General features: G+C 38.1%; 4 protein-coding genes and 1 long non-coding RNA gene across 18 annotated transcripts in view; 2 read left to right on the top strand and 3 right to left on the bottom strand.

Moving 5' to 3' along the window:
• Nucleotides 1–202: 202 nt before the first annotated feature.
• LOC124852083 lies at nt 203–2186 on the top strand. 6 transcript variants are annotated; one of them, XM_047340578.1, is made up of 6 exons: nt 203–289; nt 407–715; nt 806–1129; nt 1297–1325; nt 1547–1572; nt 1663–2186. In XM_047340578.1, exons 2-6 carry the CDS (start codon nt 523–525, stop codon nt 1694–1696), a joined length of 606 nt encoding a protein of 201 aa, XP_047196534.1. In that variant the 5' UTR covers nt 203–289; nt 407–522; the 3' UTR covers nt 1697–2186. The 6 variants fall into 6 exon arrangements, with proteins under 6 accessions (XP_047196534.1, XP_047196530.1, XP_047196533.1 ...); XM_047340574.1 differs by having other exon boundaries at nt 1297–1421; nt 1517–1572; XM_047340577.1 differs by having other exon boundaries at nt 1294–1325.
• Nucleotides 2187–2717: 531 nt separating this feature from the next.
• LOC124852092 lies at nt 2718–4435 on the bottom strand. The gene is made up of 3 exons (XR_007032834.1): nt 4419–4435; nt 3704–3759; nt 2718–2946 (listed from the first exon to the last, which is right to left on the bottom strand). It is a non-coding gene; the product is annotated as an uncharacterized LOC124852092 (long non-coding RNA).
• A 1915-nt stretch (nt 4436–6350) lies between these two features.
• LOC124852091 lies at nt 6351–7749 on the bottom strand. The gene is made up of 3 exons (XM_047340606.1): nt 7593–7749; nt 7107–7451; nt 6351–7018 (listed from the first exon to the last, which is right to left on the bottom strand). The coding sequence occupies exons 1-3, from the start codon at nt 7633–7635 to the stop codon at nt 6660–6662; spliced, it is 747 nt and encodes a 248-aa protein (XP_047196562.1). The 5' UTR covers nt 7636–7749; the 3' UTR covers nt 6351–6659.
• Nucleotides 7750–12524: 4775 nt separating this feature from the next.
• Nucleotides 12525–18077, top strand: LOC118112472. 3 transcript variants are annotated; one of them, XM_047340596.1, is made up of 6 exons: nt 12525–12681; nt 12823–13167; nt 13253–13600; nt 15726–15842; nt 16515–16570; nt 17323–18077. In XM_047340596.1, the coding sequence occupies exons 1-6, from the start codon at nt 12639–12641 to the stop codon at nt 17449–17451; spliced, it is 1038 nt and encodes a 345-aa protein (XP_047196552.1). In that variant the 5' UTR covers nt 12525–12638; the 3' UTR covers nt 17452–18077. The 3 variants fall into 3 exon arrangements, with proteins under 3 accessions (XP_047196552.1, XP_035017701.2, XP_047196553.1); XM_047340597.1 differs by having other exon boundaries at nt 12582–12689; XM_035161810.2 differs by lacking the exon at nt 16515–16570 and having other exon boundaries at nt 17323–17549.
• Nucleotides 18078–20585, bottom strand: part of LOC118112718 — a 35777-nt gene continuing 33269 nt past the window's right edge. For 2 of the 7 annotated variants that reach the window (XM_047340602.1, XM_047340601.1), the window contains exons 2-6: nt 19529–19837; nt 19115–19438; nt 18822–18950; nt 18692–18717; nt 18078–18601 (exon numbers count right to left, since the gene is read on the bottom strand). In XM_047340602.1, the coding sequence (XP_047196558.1) occupies nt 18485–18601; nt 18692–18717; nt 18822–18950; nt 19115–19438; nt 19529–19721 (789 nt within the window). In that variant the 5' untranslated portion in view covers nt 19722–19837 and the 3' untranslated portion in view covers nt 18078–18484. Of the gene's footprint in view, nt 18602–18691; nt 18718–18821; nt 18951–19114; nt 19439–19528; nt 19838–19961; nt 20019–20585 lie in introns of those variants that run through there. The other 5 variants (XM_047340598.1, XM_047340599.1, XM_047340603.1 and 2 more) reach the window with 5 other exon arrangements.

The following is a 20585-nucleotide window of genomic DNA, read 5'->3' as shown; positions in this document are numbered from 1 at the left end:
GCTTTCTGGGGGTTTCATTTTTATAAGAGACATTTGCCTTTATATTTACAGATAGAAACTCTTTTCATCTCTAGAAACCACCAACAAACTCGCTGATGGAAAGATGATTGATATTATTTCCACTGTGGTCGTACATTTAAAAGCCAATCAGATTGCTCAGATTTGTTTCCTCCCACTTAATATTTTTGCTTTCAGATGAAACACTGTATCATGCTTTTCAGAACTCACATGTGGAATAACCAGAAAATGTTGAACATATTATATTTCCTGCTGATGCTCGGAGTTGGATGTAAGTTCATGTAGAAAGGTTTGATTTACTCAAATTTCAATTTCATTTTGTAGTAATTTAAAATGTGGCTTGTATACATATATATTTATATATCTGCTCTGTTTACTGTGTTTTCAGGATGCATAGACGAGCTGAGCTTTGAAACAAAGACTGTTCGTATCGGAGATCATTTTAACCTGACGTGTATCAGGAGGTTATCGGGAACCTTGTTGTGGATCAGGGTTGTTTCTGGAATGTTTCCTGAAGTTTTAGTGAAAACAAATGGCTTTGTGACTCTTGATCCTCGTATTACAGCAAGAAAAGAGCCGGGAACATTTGTTCTGCATATCACAGAAGCAAAGCAAAGCGATACAGCAGTTTACTATTGTATGAAAATACACTTACAAAACTTGACATTTTTAAAAGGAACAGACCTGAGAGTTCAAGGTAAATTCAGCCCAAAGAAATGATAATAAATCTGTTTGTTGGTTGTTTTTTTTATGTTTTAATAGTTTTTCTATTTTTTGTATTCACCAGGAACTGGTGATATGGCTTCAGTTCCTACATCTGCTGCTCATCCTGAACACTCTGTGTATCTGCAGTGCTCAGTCCTCTCTGACACTGTGAACAAGAAATGTCCCGAAGAAAAGTGTATGAGCTGTTTCAAAGATGGATCACGTAGTTTTAATTATACTCGAGGGGACGGTGTTGATGAATATGAAGAGAATCCTGAGAAACCCTCAACAGTGAAATGCAGCTTCTTGAACAACATCAGCTCCTCTGATGCTGGGACTTATTTCTGTGCTTTGGCCACATGTGGAGCGAGAGCTTCTGGAAACGGATCAAAACTCAACACTGAAGGTAATTGCATCATATTTCTTTGTGATTGGGACATGAGTATATAAGGTTATGTCATTTGTGTCCATAATTTAACATTGTAACAGCTCATCACAGCTGATGAAATACTTTTAATTACACTTCTACGATTAGTAATTTTAATGTTTGCCCTTTTTCATTTATGTCAGCAGTTAAAACTTGGAATTTGCAGAAGGACAAGGTCGTTATTTTCCTGTTATTTGCTGCTTTGGCTATTTGCCTGGTTATTATAGCCATTCTCATTTTTTCAATCAGGAATAACAGCAAAAGTCTGACGGTCAGTCACGGCATTCATGCACTGATTGATTGAAACAGTTTTTGACAAAGGGTGTTTCTCACTAACATTGTGGTATTTTTTTTATTATAATATAGCTTCAGTTGCTTTGCAAACAAATGCAACAGCCACTGGATATCTGGAAGGTCAGCAGGTAAGGTCTATACAGTAAAGTAGAGATTTGGGGGGGGTTTTCCCGCTGCTAACATCTGTCATCTCACATTTGTCTGTAATGTTTCCCCAGACAGACGAGGACTCATTGGTTTATTCTACAGTAACCGTCAAAGCCGAGGCAAGGGATCCAAAAACAGCAGAAGAACAGAGCATCTACTCTGAAGTCAGATTCCTTGGGTTGGATTAATTATCTAAACACTGCATTTGCCAGTTGATGCTCATGTTGTGTGAAAACACACACCTAATTTCACCCTTACGTTAAAAGAGAGTGAATCATGATACAAGGTAACTGGTGTTTATCGAAGCTGTAGGAATCAAATAACTGTAAACATTCAACTAACTAACTAATTAACTTCATGATAGAGTTTTCATCAAAGTTGTGATCTCTGTCTTTTTGTACATGTACAGTATTGCTTATGATAATTTACAGTATATTTATATGTATTTTTTATTCTGTCAACTTCTTCTATGCCTCACATCTATGAGTAATGCAGTGACAGGAAGTGGTGGGTGTGTAGATGTGTTGCTTCCTTCTTAATAGACGAGGCATAAATGACCAAAGCACAACTATTAAAATAACAACTCAGAAAGTAATCATGCTACATGACTTTATTTTTTCTATTTTTAATATTACTGATTAAACCTGCTGATATGTTGACACACACACACCGTCATCAATACACATAAATAAAAGATAACAAATCAGTTGTGGTTGGTGTTTACTAACCAAGATTCCAGTGATGTCAGTTCTACTTAGTGAACCTGTGACCTTTACATGTACTCTTCCTCATGTTGAGCTCAGCAGATCAAATTGAGAACGATTTAAATGAGTCAAAGTTACATTGAGGCGTTAGAGTTTTGATTCTTAGGAGCCCGTGCACATTATTCTAAGACGACTTCTCTAACAGCAAAGGAGGTTTTGCTGAGACCAACTCTGGTCCCTCCAAGCATCAAACTTTATTGGATTATTCATTACAAAGTTAATTCATAAGCATTTAATATAATATACAAAGCATAGAACATGAATTTTCTCTTTAATTAGTTACTCACAATAAATTTAACAAGGGATAATATTAAGATAAGTGCTCTCTCCAACGTTAACTAAAAAATTCAATTACCATAAACATGACTGCAAAAATCTTTTAATCAATCAATTCATACACACATCATTTGTTATTATACATTATTTAATCCATCATCATCTTCTCAATGAGTTGCATCAAAATTATTGTCTGACAGTGTTTCTGATGCTTGAGTATGTACAGTCCTCTGGTAAATTCCTGTTATTCCATCTTGTAGCTTTTCTTGAGTTGAAACCAATTGCGGCATAGTTCATTGCCGCTGCGTCACCATCCTGCAAACAATATGATTCAAAGTTATAAGTAAGACCTGTAATACCACAACCAAGTAATTGTTTTACATGTTCAAATATATGATGTCCAGCCTGATACAAAGGATCAAGAGAGAGGGTGAAAACACAGAATATGGCAGCTGTGAACTCAGCCACCTTCGAGCAGATCCAGAGAACTATAGATCCAAATAGGTGCTAAACAGTAGATACTGGTGGTGTCTTGATGGTCAGTTGCCAAGAAGAGGTTATAATTTGCCCTCCTTCTTCTTCAGCATGCAAACTTCATTAGAAGCAGAAGTGACGGAAGTAGAAGTTAAACGAGAGTTTGAACTAGGTGAGGAAACACTGTTCTTACAGAATGATGTTCACAGACAGTTGAAGAAGCTTTGAAGGAAACATAAAACAGTGGATGTTTAACTTGGTGTAATTTAATAAGGAAATGTGGTGAATTGACTTTATTCTTTATTTCTAACAGAATATCTGATCTTGCAGTATATTATTCACTTGTAATGACTACAGCTTAAATATGTTATTGCTTATAAGCTCTTACAACACTTAGCTAAGGTTTGGGAAAGGATGTGGTCTGGTTTGACACAGGAAGTCCTCTGTGTTTATTTACATTTAATCAAAAATAAAATCACAAACCTTAACCAAAATCATTTCAATGCCTAAAACCAACTGTGGTTGCAGACATTTCCTTTCTACATCCGCCGTTAACCATTAACTCTCAACATGCATTCGATATTTAGATTTTATTTACCGCATCATTTGGTTGATCGTCAGCTGATCCATCAGGATGGGAAGCAGTCACTGCTCCTGTTTATAGAGGCAAGATAATAATGAAGTGTCTTGACAACTCATTTTAAATGTTATGTCGCTCTAGAAACAGCATCTCAGACCAAAACAAATTGTGTCTGTCACACCTCCACCCCCCCCCACCCCTCCATGTTCATACCAAGGTGCTGTCTATACAGTTTATGGGTTTCAGGAAGCCCAGAGAAAGCCCCTCGACACTCAAGCAGATGCATAACTGAATAATATTACCCTTTTATACAAAGGAGCCATAGACTGTGTGTAAAGATGGACATGACAGCTCCAAAAAATTAAACCAGAGTGTCCCAATTGCCCACCTGGTGGCTGGCTGCAGTATAGGACGTATGCACCTCCTCCTTGTTTGTGGATGTGACATGGACCAAACAAAAACTAATGTAGTCCAGTCAGTGTCTGAGCCTCTGTGTCAGATGCTTCAGTCAGTAAATGCGTTTGTTAAACTTTTTTGCGCACTCAAACGCTGCTCACTCTCAGATGGCAGCTAGCAGCTCCTTCCAAGTGGAAACCTGAAGCTTTTCATGTAAAAACCATGAAATTAGATCTTAATTATGACATCGCATGTTGATGCTGTTACAAAACTGGCATTAAAAGAACATAAATGCCACCGGTTTACTTAATAATCCATGTGCACATAATGAACCTACCTTTGCAATGTTCGAAACAGTCTTTTCTTTCTGAAGAGAATTAGAGCAACAATCACAATGATGCAGCAGAGCATCAGTGTCCAGAGCAATGACCAATGGAAGTTGTTCTTGTCCTGGAATGAGAAAGAATCCCAGAGACATTTCATTACACTGAGTTTACTCTTTCTATCTCTCTCGCTCTGCTTCTCCAGAGCTGCAGGGTTGTTATTTTTACTACTGACTGGTGCTGCTATGATTGATAACACTTGATAACACATTATTTTCATTATAACAACCAGTCTGATATTTTTCTCCCCAGTCAGTCGAGGCAGATGGCGACAACGCAGAGCCTGGTTTTGGGAACTGTTGGGTTTCTCTAGAACAGTCATTCCCAGTAACGCGGCCCCTGGTGGGCCGTGAAGCCACTCCAGGTGGGCCGTGAGAAAATCAGAAAATAAATAGATAAAAAGTTTCAGATTTGTAAGTAAGCGTTGATTACCACAAAACATTTATGATTGATTTAAAAAAGTAATCACCACAGGTAATGAAACAAAGACATGACATTTAAATTCCACGTTGTTCTCATTTTATCGGACCTATATAGCAGGTGTCATTGTTTTTGCTGACCGTCACATTAACGCATCATTAGTGGGGAATCACAGGTGAGGAGAACTTTGTTGTGAGCTGGGTCGAGCAAGATGGAGCAGAGGAAAGCTGCTGATGACGAAGGGAATCAGAAAGTCAAACTGAATCATTCAAAACTAAAAGAGGACTCCGAAAGGACTCAAGTGAGTAGCTGTCGCTGGCCCAGAGGAAAACCCCCAAGCCTGTGTATGGTGCTGTGCGCTGAGATGCTAGCTAACGAGACCCTGGGACCAAAGTGCGCCGCCGCCATTTAGAAACTAAACATGGACAATATTTATCCAAGCCCCGAGAATTTAAAAACACGCTTGAGAGAGCATCGGAGCCAGCTAACACCCCCCCTCTCATCGGGTGAGTTACAGGTGACACAATGTCCCTTCACGCAATATGTGATTCAATATCAAGTATATCGAGATAAACTGCTTGAGGTGTCAGACCAGAGGAATCCCAGTGTTAATGTCAGTTTATGGACATATGACAGCGAGCGGGGTTTTTTTTGGGGGGGGGGCCTTAAACGCCTTAAGTATATTTGGTTACGCCTCAAAAGTGTTTTTCTTCTCCCTGATATTCTTGTTGTGCTCTGTTATACAAACAGCAATAATATATTTTTAACAATCCACTATTTGCACTTCATGTTTTTTTTTTACATTGGTTGCTTTGCAAATTGTTACGCTTAAATGTGGATGTTATTGGATTTGCACCGCATATGCCTGCGTTCATATACAATTATTTTTGCTACAAAATGAATAATATTGTAGCCGAGCGTGTTGTTCTCTTTTACTGTCAGGCATCAAAGATGGTTATTGAATCGGGACAACACACCCGTTTATTTTCCTTCACTCTTACAAAACTTCTCTCCCGACAGAACCCACTTCCGTTAGAACCCCTTCAAAGCAACAGTCCCAACCAACACCCTGCTTATAACAGGACCTACACACCAACCTTCCATAATAAAGCCACTAAATAAAATAGCTTACAATATGTATGGTAATAGTTGATTCTAGTCCTGTGTGTAGATCATATGGTTGTGATTAAAGGTGTGGGTGGGCCGCACAAATTTTTCAGTTTTCAAATTGGGCCGCGGCATTCTTAAGTTTGGGAATGGCTGCTCTAGAATATTGGAAGGTCTTAGGTGTTACCATGTAAAGTGCTTTGAGATAATGTCTGCTGTGATTTGTTAGTTTACCAATAATTAAATTGAATTAGGGCGTCAACAAAACAAATAGTACCACAGGAAATTGAGAGGAAAACGCGCACACACACACACACACACACACACACACACACACACACACACACACACACACACACACACACACACACACACACACGCACACACACAAGCAAATCAAAAACAGAGAAGTTAGTTGAAGCAAAGGGAAGCCAAACCCCACCCAAAATCAGATTGATTCCATTATAATCCTCATTGAGCCTGTAAACTGTGTAAACTAATCCAATAGTTCCCAACATTGAGCAGTCAAAGCAAGTGTATGAATCATCAAGGAAATGTCCTGTAGCTGTATGGAGAAGAAGAACCTTCTCTTTTCTATCATCAGCACAGTGCTCAGAAACTAACAGAGCAATTAGGAAATATGGATGGATCTTGATTTCATTAAAACTTTACAACATACTCATCTCCACTTTGGTTCCTTCACCAAACAGGATCTCTCCACATGTGACCACAGCGCAGTAGTAAGTCCCAGCATCTGAGGAGTTGTGTATAGTTTTGGACAGACTGTAGACGCAGCTCTTCTCCTCTTGTTCATCTCTCCTGCTGCTCTGAGTGTAAATGAAGCCGGGATGGGAGCGTCCTGATCCGGCTCTGAACCAGTGCACACTGTGTTCACCTGGACACTGGACCAGGTTCTCTTTGTGCTTGAAGAGAAGTGAACACTGGAGAGTCGTCGAGTTTCCCAGCTGGACTGACGCAGTCTCCGGACTTTGTTTGACATAGATGTGTTTCTGCTGATTTTTATGATCTGTGTGAATCACAAGATGAAAAGGAAAATGAAGGAACTACAATTATGTACGTCGTAGCAAACAAAGACTAAAATGAACTTACTTTACCTTTCACAGCCAAAATTGTGCCATTAATAAAAGTCAGTATATATGGCTCTCCTGCTTGACAGAAGTATGTTGCTTCATCGTCTTTGCTTATATTTCTTATGGTAAGAATATACAGATCACCCACTGTCTTGACTGTGAATCTCGGGCTGTCAAATTGTCCTTGAAGCTTTATATCCGGAGAAGCTCCTTTAGCAAGTGTTTGGACCATGTCTCCAAAATTCAGCTTATACCAGAAAAACAACCAGGCTTCTTGCCCAGAAACTGAACATATCAGATTGATGTTATCACCGAGGTTAGCCACAATCAAAGGGATCTGCTGAGGAACCTCCACAGTCTGATGTAGAGCTAAAGAACAGAGAAACAGTGAGAGTTATACGACAGGACAAAAAGAAACACTTCAAAAACAACAATTAATTATTACAGGCTAATGTGTTTTTGCCATATTTCCACCACATCAGTGGTTAGAAACTACACTTACATACTTACATAATGTGGTTAGGAGAATCAAAGCAGACAGTCCTTCGATCATTGTTGTATATTGGCCTGTGTTTGCGTAACTGATGTCGTCCCACTCAAATGGAACATTTAGTCACAGTGGAAATCATAGTGATTGGCTGGTATAGTAAATACACTTCCTGTAAAATTTAGGTTCTTCTTTTCCACTGAGAGATCAGCCAATGACACTTTCTCTCTCTCTAATGTGTGTGTGTGTGTGTGTGTGTGTGTGTGTGTGTGTGTGTGTGTGTGTGTGTGTGTGTGTGTGTGTGTGTGTGTGTGTGTGTGTGTGTGTGTGTGTGTGTGTGTGTGTGTGTGTGTGTGTGTGTATACATATATATGTATACCCACACATATGTATATGTTTCAACAACTTAAACATGACTCTAACACTGAATTATAGAAATGATTATATACACTATAATATACAAATATACATTAATACTGTGAAAACTGCATATTTAAAGTGTATGTTTTTGTCATGATTCATTTGTGTTTCAAAGCACATGGTCATGATTTGAATACATTTTAGAAATAACTTTATCATAAACTGTAGATAGACAGTTGTAGCTTGTATTATTTTCTATTATCAACAATTATAACATGTAACTGTTGATGCATAACAATGATTTATAAATATGTATTTGTGCAAAATTAAGTTCAACACATTTACAGTATCATGTTAATTTCACTTTACAATAATGTTTAAACAATAGTCTCCAGGGTTCACACATTTCGAGCTGCTTAGGTTAAGTGCTACCTAAGAATATTTTTGAGATACAGTACTTGTATCAGCCTCATTTCATGTTATTTGATAACCCTATTTCTATACATCTATATTTACCACGTCTTTTTATGATTTCTACTTTCTCATTAAATTTTGCTTGCATTCAATTTTGCTTGCGATACATTTGATGCACAAGTAAAATATTATAATATAATTATTTTTCCACCTCTGCTGGGTTAGGGGTAATTAAGGGGTTAGGGTTTATCTAGTGCTATTTATCCAATGACGTGTTGCTAAATCCCTCTCTGCTAATTAAGGTCTTCAGTCTGTGAAACAGGATCCATCAACAGTTAAAACAACATTCAGCCGTTCAAGGAGAAAAATGACTAATCTCTGCCACGCTCCTGTAAACTGTGCAGTGATATGAAACTTCTCTAAATTACAAAAAAAAGAATTCATTGGATTACAACCAGGTCTATGAAAAACATTTGATATGTTTTACTCACGTAACATTTGTGCTGGAGCATTTACGATAAGACTCTGCTGAAGAAGCGCCAAGTTCCCAAACAGGAACCTCTCTGAGGTGTGAAGTGTGGATGGAGAGTTTAAAAACCTGACCACCACAAGTGCTCAGATTACGCTGTTTCAAATCTACACACCATCACAAGGTGTTTCGGCCTCTTCTTGATGATACAGTCGATGGTTTTACATCAGTCTAGACTCGCAGAGCTTCACTGTTTACAAACTATCTTCCTGTCCTACTGAAGATGTCTGGGGACAACTCAAATGTCAGGTCATCTGTTGTCTAAACAGAATTTTTCTTCCCACAGGACAGAAAATCAAGACTAAATGTTGACATTAAAATGAAATAGAATGAACTGAGAGACTCCTTCCTCCTCACACCTATATAAAGCTCATTATGTAGCCAACGTTGTGCTTTGATGATAAACGCTTACTGTAGACATGTCTGTTGCTGAGCCTTACCACTTAAAAGCAGATGTGTCATCTCTTCTCAGCACTAAGACATAAGTCGGACACTAAACAGTATATGTACAGCTGGGCTGAACTGTCACATTTCATTCTGGCTTTTCTCTGAAAATACAAATTTCAAAAACCACTGATGTAAGATGATGATCAAATAATCTGTAATAATGAATTGGGTAAAGAAAAGCCAACTTTATAATGGAAGTAAGATCAAAGTGTTTACTCTCAATTCTCTCTGCAATTTTAAATTATCCTAAAATTAAAAATAAATGTAATTATTATTTTACAGTATTTCCCAATTCAGTAAATAAATGTAAATCTGTATGTATCAGTATGGACACCTGACCTGAGCCCATCAGGACAGGTGTCAGCCACAATAGTTAAGGCTGGATTCAGACACAAATTTAGAAATTATATTTAGGTTAATGTTGGGGTTCTCACACAAACTACTGTTCTCATCACATATCATATCATGCTGTCTTACATTCACTGTCATTTTGTTCCTCACACATTTTATTTGCATTCACATGTACTATTAATTTCTCCTACATGTGCAATTATTCTGTTTCAAATATAATATCTCTGTGCAAGAGAGATCAGTGTTGTGTGTATGAGAGTATGATCGTAAATAAGAGAGATCATGATTGTGCATGTAAGAGAGTATATTAGTGTTTGAGTAAGAGTATAGTGGTGCATGTCTGAGAGTATTATATTAAGTGTTAGAGCAATTATGAATTATCTCTCTTGGAAGTGTGTGTGAGAGAGACTGATGGTACATGTGAGAGAGTATACTGTACTGGTCTGTGTGAGACCAGGGTTAATTCCCTCTCATGGGGCCTCTCATACGTTCTCTTTCACACACACATGCATGTGGTGATAAACAACGCTAAATGGAAAATTGTGGTTGTGGGAGGTGTGAATTTTTGTCGTCTCTTGCCTTTAGCTGATCTTTTTATAATAGCAGATTGTCGGAATACAAACGCTTTAACCAACAATTTGGACCTCAAAACAGACCAGTGTTGCTAAATTTAGAGGCTTCTTGTACCTAGTTACGTATCCTGTTGATGCATACAATGATTCATTCTGAGTAAATGTGCTTGGTGGTCTGTCGGAGCAGAGCAGTAGCCAACCACAGCCTACATCACAGCTCAGCTACTGCAGCAGACTTTGTTGTTTCACAGGCACTGGTGTGCAAATACCACAGTGCTGCGATACAAACAAATGAAAAGACTTTTGTTGGTTTAATGAGAAGTAAGAAATTAAATTTATAAAGCACGTATTTTTTTGTGTTCACAATGAGACATTATGTCATCATGTATAGTAAGCCTCACAAGGCTCATTTATTTCATTTCTACTCTCTGTGGTGAAAAGATAACGACTGTAGTGCTGAAACTGCCCCCATCAATGTAACCTTATCTTGTCTCTGTTTCAACAACATAACGTTATGACACCGAAAGAAACCAATTCGATTTCCGATGGGAGGCTGCAGCACAAAGGATGAACCAATCCCACAACACTTAAAGAGATGGTTGGAGATACCACACTGTCCCTGCTGCATAAAAGATGATATTCTCACTGATTTCTTTAGGCTATTTTAGGATTATTTAAAATTGAGAGTAAACACTTTGATCTTACTTCCATGATAAAGTTGGCTTTTCTTTACCCAATTCATTATTACAGGTTATTTGATCATCATCATCTTACATCAGTGCTTTTTGAAATTTGTATTTTCAGAGAAAAGCCGGAATGAAATGTGACAGTTCAGCCCAGCTGTACATATACTGTTTAGTGTCCAACTTATGTCTTAGTGCTGAGAAGAGATGACACATCTGCTTTTAAGTGGTAAGGCTCAGCAACAGACATGTATATGGTAAGTGTTTATCATCAAAGCACAACTAGGCTAGCTTGGCTAGGAAGGAGTCTCACAGTTCATTCTATTCCATTTCAATCTCAATATTTAGTCTTGATTTTCTGTCCTGTGGGAAGAAAAATTCTGTTTAGACAACAGATGACCTGACATTTGAGTTGTCCCCAGACATCTTCAGTATGACAGGAAGATAGTTTGTAAACAGTGAAGCTCTGTGAGTCTAGACTGATGTAAAACCATCGAATGTATCATCAAGAAGAGGCCCGAAACACCTTGATACTTGAGGTGTGTAGATTTGAAACAGCGTAATCTGAGAACTTGTGGTTGTCTGGTTTTTAAACTCTCCATTGACACTTCACACCTTAGAGAGGCTTCCTGCTTAGGAGGTTGGCGCTTCTTCAGCAGAAGAGTCTTATCGAAAATGCTCCAGCACAAATGTTACGTGTTTCATATCATTGCATAGTTTACAGGAGCGTGGCAGAGATTAGTCCTTTTTCTCCTTGAACGGCTGAATGTTGTTTTAACTGTTGATGGATCCTGTTTCACAGACTGAAGACCTTCTGAATTAGCAGAGAGGGATTTAGCAACACGTCATTGGATAAATAGCACTAGATAAACCCTAACCCCTTAATTACCCCTAACCCAGCAGAGGTGGAAAAATAATTATATTCTACTATTTTATAAGTGCATCAAATGTTTTAAAAACAAAAAATTATGCAAGCAAAATTTTATGAGAAAATATAAATCATAAAAAGAAGTGGGAAATATAGATGTATAGAAATAGGGTTATCAAATAACATGAAATGAGGCTGATACAAGTACTGTATCTCAAAAATATACTTAAGTAGCACTTAACCTAAGCAGCTCGAAATGTGTGAACCCTGGAAAGAATTGTTTAAACATTATTGTAAGTAAATTAACATGATACTGTAAATGTGTTGAACTTAATTTTGCACAAATACATATTTATAAATCATTATTAGCCATCAACAGTTACATGTTATAATTGTTGATAATATGAAAATAATACAAGCTACAACTGTCTATCTACAGTTTATGATAAAGTTATTTCAAATGTATTCAAATCATGACCATGTGCTGAAACACAAATGAATCATGACAAAAACATACACTTTAAATATGGTTTTCGCAGTATTGATGTATATTTGTATATTATAGTATATACAATAATTCAGTGTTAGTCATGTTTACGTTGTTGGGGGGGAAAAAATATATATATATACACACACACACACACACACACACACACACACACACACACACACACATTAGAGAGAGAGAAAGTGTCATTGGCTAATCTCTCAGTGGAAAAGAAGAACCTAAATTTTACAGGAAGTGTATTTACTATACCAGCCAATCACTATGATTTCCACTGTGACTAAATGTTCCATTTGAGTGGGACGACATCAGTTACGCAAACACAGGCCAATATACAACAATGATCGAAGGACTGTCTGCTTTGATTCTCCTAACCACATTATGTAAGTATGTAAGTGTAGTTTCTAACCACTGATGTGGTGGAAATATGGCAAAAACACATTAGCCTGTAATAATTAATTGTTGTTTTTGAAGTGTTTCTTTTTGTCCTGTCGTATAACTCTCACTGTTTCTCTGTTCTTTAGCTCTACATCAGACTGTGGAGGTTCCTCAGCAGATCCCTTTGATTGTGGCTAACCTCGGTGATAACATCAATCTGATATGTTCAGTTTCTGGGAAAGAAGCCTGGTTGTTTTTCTGGTATAAGCTGAATTTTGGATACATGGTCCAAACACTTGCTAAAGGAGCTTCTCCGGATACAAAGCTTCAAGGACAATTTGACAGCCCGAGATTCACAGTCAAGACAGTGGGTGATCTGTATATTCTTACCATAAGAAATATAAGCAAAGACGATGAAGCAACATACTTCTGTCAAGCAGGAGAGGCATATATATTTACTTTTATTAATGGCACAATTTTGGCTGTGAAAGGTAAAGTAAGTTCATTTTAGTCTTTGTTTTCTACGCATACAATTGTAGTTCCTTCATTTTCCTTTTCATCTTGTGATTCACACAGATCATAAAAATCAGCAGAAACACATCTATGTCAAACAAAGTCCGGAGACTGCGTCAGTCCAGCCGGGAAACTCGACGACTCTCGAGTGTTCACTTCTCTTCAAGCACAAAGAGAACCTGGTCCAGTGTCCAGGTGAACACAGTGTGCACTGGTTCAGAGCCGGATCAGGACGCTCCCATCCCGGCTTCATTTACACTCAGAGCAGCAGGAGAGATGAACAAGAGGAGAAGAGCTGCGTCTACAGTCTGTCCAAAACTATACAGAACTCCTCAGATGCTGGGACTTACTACTGCGCTGTGGTCACATGTGGAGAGATCCTGTTTGGTGAAGGAACCAAAGTGGAGATGAGTATGTTGTAAAGTTTTAATGAAATCAAGATCCATCCATATTTCCTAATTGCTCTGTTAGTTTCTGAGCACTGTGCTGATGATAGAAAAGAGAAGGTTCTTCTTCTCCATACAGCTACAGGACATTTCCTTGATGATTCATACACTTGCTTTGACTGCTCAATGTTGGGAACTATTGGATTAGTTTACACAGTTTACAGGCTCAATGAGGATTATAATGGAATCAATCTGATTTTGGGTGGGGTTTGGCTTCCCTTTGCTTCAACTAACTTCTCTGTTTTTGATTTGTGTGTGTGTGTGTGTGTGTGTGTGTGTGTGTGTGTGTGTGTGTGCGCGTGTTTTCCTCTCAATTTCCTGTGGTACTATTTGTTTTGTTGACGCCCTAATTCAATTTAATTATTTGTAAACTAACAAATCACAGCAGACATTATCTCAAAGCACTTTACATGGTAACACCTAAGACCTTCCAATATTCTAGAGCAGCCATTCCCAAACTTAAGAATGCCGCGGCCCAATTTGAAAACTGAAAAATTTGTGCGGCCCACCCACACCTTTAATCACAACCATATGATCTACACACAGGACTAGAATCAACTATTACCATACATATTGTAAGCTATTTTATTTAGTGGCTTTATTATGGAAGGTTGGTGTGTAGGTCCTGTTATAAGCAGGGTGTTGGTTGGGACTGTTTTTTTGAAGGGGTTCTAACGGAAGTGGGTTCTGTCGGGGAGAGAAGTTTTGTAAGAGTGAAGGAAAATAAACGGGTGTGTTGTCCCGATTCAATAACCATCTTTGATGCCTGACAGTAAAAGAGAACAACACGCTCGGCTACAATATTATTCATTTTATAGCAAAAATAATTGTATATGAACGCAGGCATATGCGGTGCAAATCCAATAACATCCACATTTAAGCGTAACAATTTGCAAAGCAACCAATGTAAAAAAAAAACATGAAGTGCAAATAGTGGATTGTTAAAAATATATTATTGCTGTTTGTATAACAGAGCACAACAAGAATATCAGGGAGAAGAAAAACACTTTTGAGGCGTAACCAAATATACTTAAGGTGTTTAAGCCCCCCCCCCCAAAAAAAACCCCGCTCGCTGTCATATGTCCATAAACTGACATTAACACTGGGATTCCTCTGGTCTGACACCTCAAGCAGTTTATCTCGATATACTTGATATTGAATCACATATTGCGTGAAGGGACATTGTGTCACCTGTAACTCACCCGATGAGAGGGGGGGTGTTAGCTGGCTCCGATGCTCTCTCAAGCGTGTTTTTAAAAGATTCTCGGGGCTTGGATAAATATTGTCCATGTTTAGTTTCTAAATGGCGGCGGCGCACTTTACACGGTCCCAGGGTCTCGTTAGCTAGCATCTCAGCGCACAGCACACATACACAGGCTTGGGGGTTTTCCTCTGGGCCAGCGACAGCTACTCACTTGAGTCCTTTCTGCGAGTCCTCTTTTTAGTTTTGAATGATTCAGTTTGACTTTCTGATTCCCCTTCGTCATCAGCAGCTTTCCTCTGCTCCATCTTGCTCGACCCAGCTCACAACAAAGTTCTCCCTCACCTATGATTCCCCCGCTAATGATGCGTTAATGTGACGGTCAGCAAAAAACAATGACACCTGCTATATAGGTCCGATAAAATGAGAACAACGTGGAATTTAAATGTCATGTCTTTGTTTCATTACCTGTGGTGATTACTTTTTTTTAAATCAATCATAAATGTTTTGTGGTAATCAACGCTTACTTACAAATCTGAAACTTTTTTATCTATTTATTTTCTGATTTTCTCACGGCCCACCTGGAGTGGCTTCACGGCCCACCAGGGGGCCGCGGCCCACACTTTGGGAATGACTGTTCTAGAGAAACCCAACAGTTCCCAAAAACCAGGCTCTGCGTTGTCGGCCATCTGCCTCGACTGACTGGGGAGAAAAATATCAGACTGGTTGTTATAATGAAAATAATGTGTTATCAAGTGTTATCAATCATAGCAGCACCAGTCAGTAGTAAAAATAACAACCCTGCAGCTCTGGAGAAGCAGAACGAGAGAGAGATAGAAAGAGTAAACTCAGTGTAATGAAATGTCTCTGGGATTCTTTCTCATTCCAGGACAAGAACAACTTCCATTGGTCATTGCACTCGGGACACTGATGCTCTGCTGCATCATTGTGATTGTTGCTCTAATTCTCTTCAGAAAGAAAAAGACTGTTTGCGAACATTGCAAAGGTAGGTTCATTATGTGCACATGGATTATTAAGTAAACCGGTGGCATTTATGTTCTTTTAATGCCAGTTTTTGTAACAGCATCAACATGCGATGTCATAATTAAGATCTAATTTCATGGTTTTTACATGAAAAGCTTCAGGTTTCCACTTGGAAGGAGCTGCTAGCTGCCATCTGAGAGTGAGCAGCGTTTGAGTGCGCAAAAAAGTTTAACAAACGCATTTACTGACTGAAGCATCTGACACAGAGGCTCAGACACTGACTGGACTACATTAGTTTTTGTTTGGTCCATGTCACATCCACAAACAAGGAGGAGGTGCATACGTCCTATACTGCAGCCAGCCACCAGGTGGGCAATTGGGACACTCTGGTTCAATTGTTGGGAGCTGTCATGTCCATCTTTACACACAGTCTATGGCTCCTTTGTATAAAAGGGTAATATTATTCAGTTATGCATCTGCTTGAGTGTCGAGGGGCTTTCTCTGGGCTTCCTGAAACCCATAAACTGTATAGACAGCACCTTGGTATGAACATGGAGGGGGTGGAGGTGTGACAGACACAATTTGTTTTGGTCTGAGATGCTGTTGCTAGAGCGACATCTACTGGCATTAACATTGTATAACATGTAAAATGAGTTGTCAAGACACTTCATTATTATCTTGCCTCTATAAACAGGAGCAGTGACTGCTTCCCATCCTGATGGATCAGCTGACGATCAACCAAATGATGCGGTAAATAAAATCTAAATATCGAATGCATGTTGAGAGTTAATGGTTAACGGCGGATGTAGAAAGGAAATGTCTGCAACCACAGTTGGTTTTAGGCATTGAAATGATTTTGGTTAAGGTTTGTGATTTTATTTTTGATTAAATGTAAATAAACACAGAGGACTTCCTGTGTCAAACCAGACCACATCCTTTCCCAAACCTTAGCTAAGTGTTGTAAGAGCTTATAAGCAATAACATATTTAAGCTGTAGTCATTACAAGTGAATAATATACTGCAAGATCAGATATTCTGTTAGAAATAAAGAATAAAGTCAATTCACCACATTTCCTTATTAAATTACACCAAGTTAAACATCCACTGTTTTATGTTTCCTCAAAGCTTCTTCAACTGTCTGTGAACATCATTCTGTAAGAACAGTGTTTCCTCACCTAGTTCAAACTCTCGTTTAACTTCTACTTCCGTCACTTCTGCTTCTAATGAAGTTCGCATGCTGAAGAAGAAGGAGGGCAAATTATACCTCTTCTTGGCAACTGACCATCAAGACACCACCAGTATCTACTGTTTAGCACCTATTTGGATCTATAGTTCTCTGGATCTGCTCGAAGGTGGCTGAGTTCACAGCTGCCATATTCTGTGTTTTCACCCTCTTCTTGATCCTTTGTATCAGGCTGACATCATATATTGAACATGTAAAACAATTACTTGGTTGTGGTATTACAGGTCTTACTTATAACTTTGAATCATATTGTTTGCAGGATGGTGACGCAGCGGCAATGAACTATGCCGCAATTGGTTTCAACTCAAGAAAAGCTACAAGATGGAATAACAGGAATTTACCAGAGGACTGTACATACTCAAGCATCAGAAACACTGTCAGACAATAATTTTGATGCAACTCATTGAGAAGATGATGATAGATTAAATAATGTATAATAACAAATGATGTGTGTATGAATTGATGATTAAATGATTTTTGCAGTCATGTTTTTGGTAATTGAAAAGTTGGAGAGAGCACTTATCTTAATAATATCCCTTGTCAAATTTATTGTGAGTAACTATTAAAGAGAAAATTCATGTTCTATGCTCTGTATATTATATTAAATGCTTATGAATTAACTTTGTAATGAATAATCCAATAAAGTTTGATGCTTTGATGCTTTGATGCCAGAGTTGGTCTCAGCAAAACCTCCTTTGCTGTTAGAGAAGTCATCTCTCAGAATAATGTGCACGGGCTCCTAAGAATCAAAACTCTAACGCCTCAATGTAACTTTGACTCATTTAAATCGTTCTCAATTTGATCTGCTGAGCTCAACATGAGGAAGAGTACATGTAAAGGTCACAGGTTCACTAAGTAGAACTGACATCACTGGAATCTTGGTTAGTAAACACCAACCACAACTGATTTGTTATCTTTTATTTATGTGTATTGATGACGGTGTGTGTGTGTCAACATATCAGCAGGTTTAATCAGTAATATTAAAAATAGAAAAAATAAAGTCATGTAGCATGATTACTTTCTGAGTTGTTATTTTAATAGTTGTGCTTTGGTCATTTATGCCTCGTCTATTAAGAAGGAAGCAACACATCTACACACCCACCACTTCCTGTCACTGCATTACTCATAGATGTGAGTCATAGAAGAAGTTGACAGAATAAAAAATACATATAAATATACTGTAAATTATCATAAGCAATACTGTACATGTACAAAAAGACAGAGATCACAACTTTGATGAAAACTCTATCATGAAGTTAATTAGTTAGTTAGTTGAATGTTTACAGTTATTTGATTCCTACAGCTTCGATAAACACCAGTTACCTTGTATCATGATTCACTCTCTTTTAACGTAAGGGTGAAATTAGGTGTGTGTTTTCACACAACATGAGCATCAACTGGCAAATGCAGTGTTTAGATAATTAATCCAACCCAAGGAATCTGACTTCAGAGTAGATGCTCTCTTCTTCTGCTGTTTTTGGATCCCTTGCCTCGGCTTTGACGGTTACTGTAGAATAAACCAATGAGTCCTCGTCTGTCTGGGGAAACATTACAGAAAGATGTGAGATGACAGATGTTAGCAGCGGGAAAACCCCCCCCAAATCTCTACTTTACTGTATATACCTTACCTGCTGACCTTCCAGATATCCAGTGGCTGTTGCATTTGTTTGCAAATAAAAAAAATACCACAATGTTAGTGAGAAACACCCTTTGTCAAAAACTGTCTGAATCAATCAATGCATGAATGCCGTGACTGACCGTCAGACTTTTTGCTGTTATTCCTGATTGAAAAAATGAGAATGGCTATAATAACCAGGCAAATAGCCAAAGCAGCAAATAACAGGAAAATAACGACCTTGTCCTTCTGCAAATTCCAAGTTTTAACTGCTGACATAAATGAAAAAGGGCAAACATTAAAATTACTAATCGTAGAAGTGTAATTAAAAGTATTTCATCAGCTGTGATGAGCTGTTACAATGTTAAATTATCAACACAAATGACATAACCTTATATACTCATGTCCCAATCACAAAGAAATATGATGCAATTACCTTCAGTGTTGAGTTTTGATCCGTTTCCAGAAGCTCTCGCTCCACATGTGGCCAAAGCACAGAAATAAGTCCCAGCATCAGAGGAGCTGATGTTGTTCAAGAAGCTGCATTTCACTGTTGAGGGTTTCTCAGGATTCTCTTCATATTCATCAACACCGTCCCCTCGAGTATAATTAAAACTACGTGATCCATCTTTGAAACAGCTCATACACTTTTCTTCGGGACATTTCTTGTTCACAGTGTCAGAGAGGACTGAGCACTGCAGATACACAGAGTGTTCAGGATGAGCAGCAGATGTAGGAACTGAAGCCATATCACCAGTTCCTGGTGAATACAAAAAATAGAAAAACTATTAAAACATAAAAAAAACAACCAACAAACAGATTTATTATCATTTCTTTGGGCTGAATTTACCTTGAACTCTCAGGTCTGTTCCTTTTAAAAATGTCAAGTTTTGTAAGTGTATTTTCATACAATAGTAAACTGCTGTATCGCTTTGCTTTGCTTCTGTGATATGCAGAACAAATGTTCCCGGCTCTTTTCTTGCTGTAATACGAGGATCAAGAGTCACAAAGCCATTTGTTTTCACTAAAACTTCAGGAAACATTCCAGAAACAACCCTGATCCACAACAAGGTTCCCGAAAACCTCCTGATACACGTCAGGTTAAAATGATCTCCGATACGAACAGTCTTTGTTTCAAAGCTCAGCTCGTCTATGCATCCTGAAAACACAGTAAACAGAGCAGATATATAAATATATAGTATACAAGCCACATTTTAAATTAGGACAAAATGAAGACAATACTTTGAAATTTTAGTAAAGCAAACCTTTCTACATGAACTTACTTCCAACTCCGAGCATCAGCAGGAAATATATGTTCAACATTTTCTGGTTATTCCACATGTGAGTTCTGAAAAGCATGATACAGTGTTTCATCTGAAAGCAAAAATATTAAGTGGGAGGAAACAAATCTGAGCAATCTGATTGGCTTTTAAATGTACGACCACAGTGGAAATAATATCAATCATCTTTCCATCAGCGAGTTTGTTGGTGGTTTCTAGAGATGAAAAGAGTTTCTATCTGTAAATATAAAGGCAAATGTCTCTTATAAAAAATGAAACCCCCCAGAAAGCATCTGAAGCTCTCAGTTAGATTAACATGGTTGACCCCCCCCCCCTTACTATTACCACCAATGTGTTTGCAAACAGTTACTTATTTCTATCAGATATATGGAGTAACATTAGCATTAATGTAGTTGGTTTTGCTGATCTTCAAATGTAAGTCAATTATTCACTGATAATAAGAACTCTTTTGTCCCTAAAAGCTTCACTATGGTCACAAACTTGACATTTCTCAGTCTGCTGTTTGGTGCTGGTTGAAAATAAAATAGCTTGGTTCGCTCGCTCAACTGAGCAAAATGTGTTGGGTTCTTCCATGGGTCTCGCCCCTTCAAAAAAAAGTTTGTGAAC

The sequence above is a fragment of the Hippoglossus stenolepis genome, chromosome 7, assembly GCF_022539355.2.
Source record: "Hippoglossus stenolepis isolate QCI-W04-F060 chromosome 7, HSTE1.2, whole genome shotgun sequence".
NCBI classification, from domain to species: Eukaryota; Metazoa; Chordata; class Actinopteri; order Pleuronectiformes; family Pleuronectidae; genus Hippoglossus; species Hippoglossus stenolepis.
This window is presented reverse-complemented; position numbering and strand designations above follow the sequence as displayed.

Coding starts and splice junctions, on each gene's coding strand:
- LOC124852083 (XM_047340573.1), top strand. CDS start 523: ATGTTTCCTGAAGTTTTAGTGAAAACAAATGGCTTTGTGACTCTTGAT. Junction 1,422..1,516: donor ATAACAGCAAAAGTCTGACG/GTCAGTCACGGC, acceptor ATTATAATATAG/CTTCAGTTGCTTTGCAAACA. Junction 1,573..1,662: donor GATATCTGGAAGGTCAGCAG/GTAAGGTCTATA, acceptor ATGTTTCCCCAG/ACAGACGAGGACTCATTGGT.
- LOC118112472 (XM_047340596.1), top strand. CDS start 12,639: ATGATCGAAGGACTGTCTGCTTTGATTCTCCTAACCACATTAT. Junction 13,168..13,252: donor CACAATTTTGGCTGTGAAAG/GTAAAGTAAGTT, acceptor TGATTCACACAG/ATCATAAAAATCAGCAGAAA. Junction 16,571..17,322: donor ACGATCAACCAAATGATGCG/GTAAATAAAATC, acceptor TATTGTTTGCAG/GATGGTGACGCAGCGGCAAT.
- LOC124852091 (XM_047340606.1), bottom strand. CDS start 7,635: ATGATCGAAGGACTGTCTGCTTTGATTCTCCTAACCACATTAT. Junction 7,452..7,592: donor GATTCTCCTAACCACATTAT/GTAAGTATGTAA, acceptor TCTGTTCTTTAG/CTCTACATCAGACTGTGGAG. Junction 7,019..7,106: donor CACAATTTTGGCTGTGAAAG/GTAAAGTAAGTT, acceptor TGATTCACACAG/ATCATAAAAATCAGCAGAAA.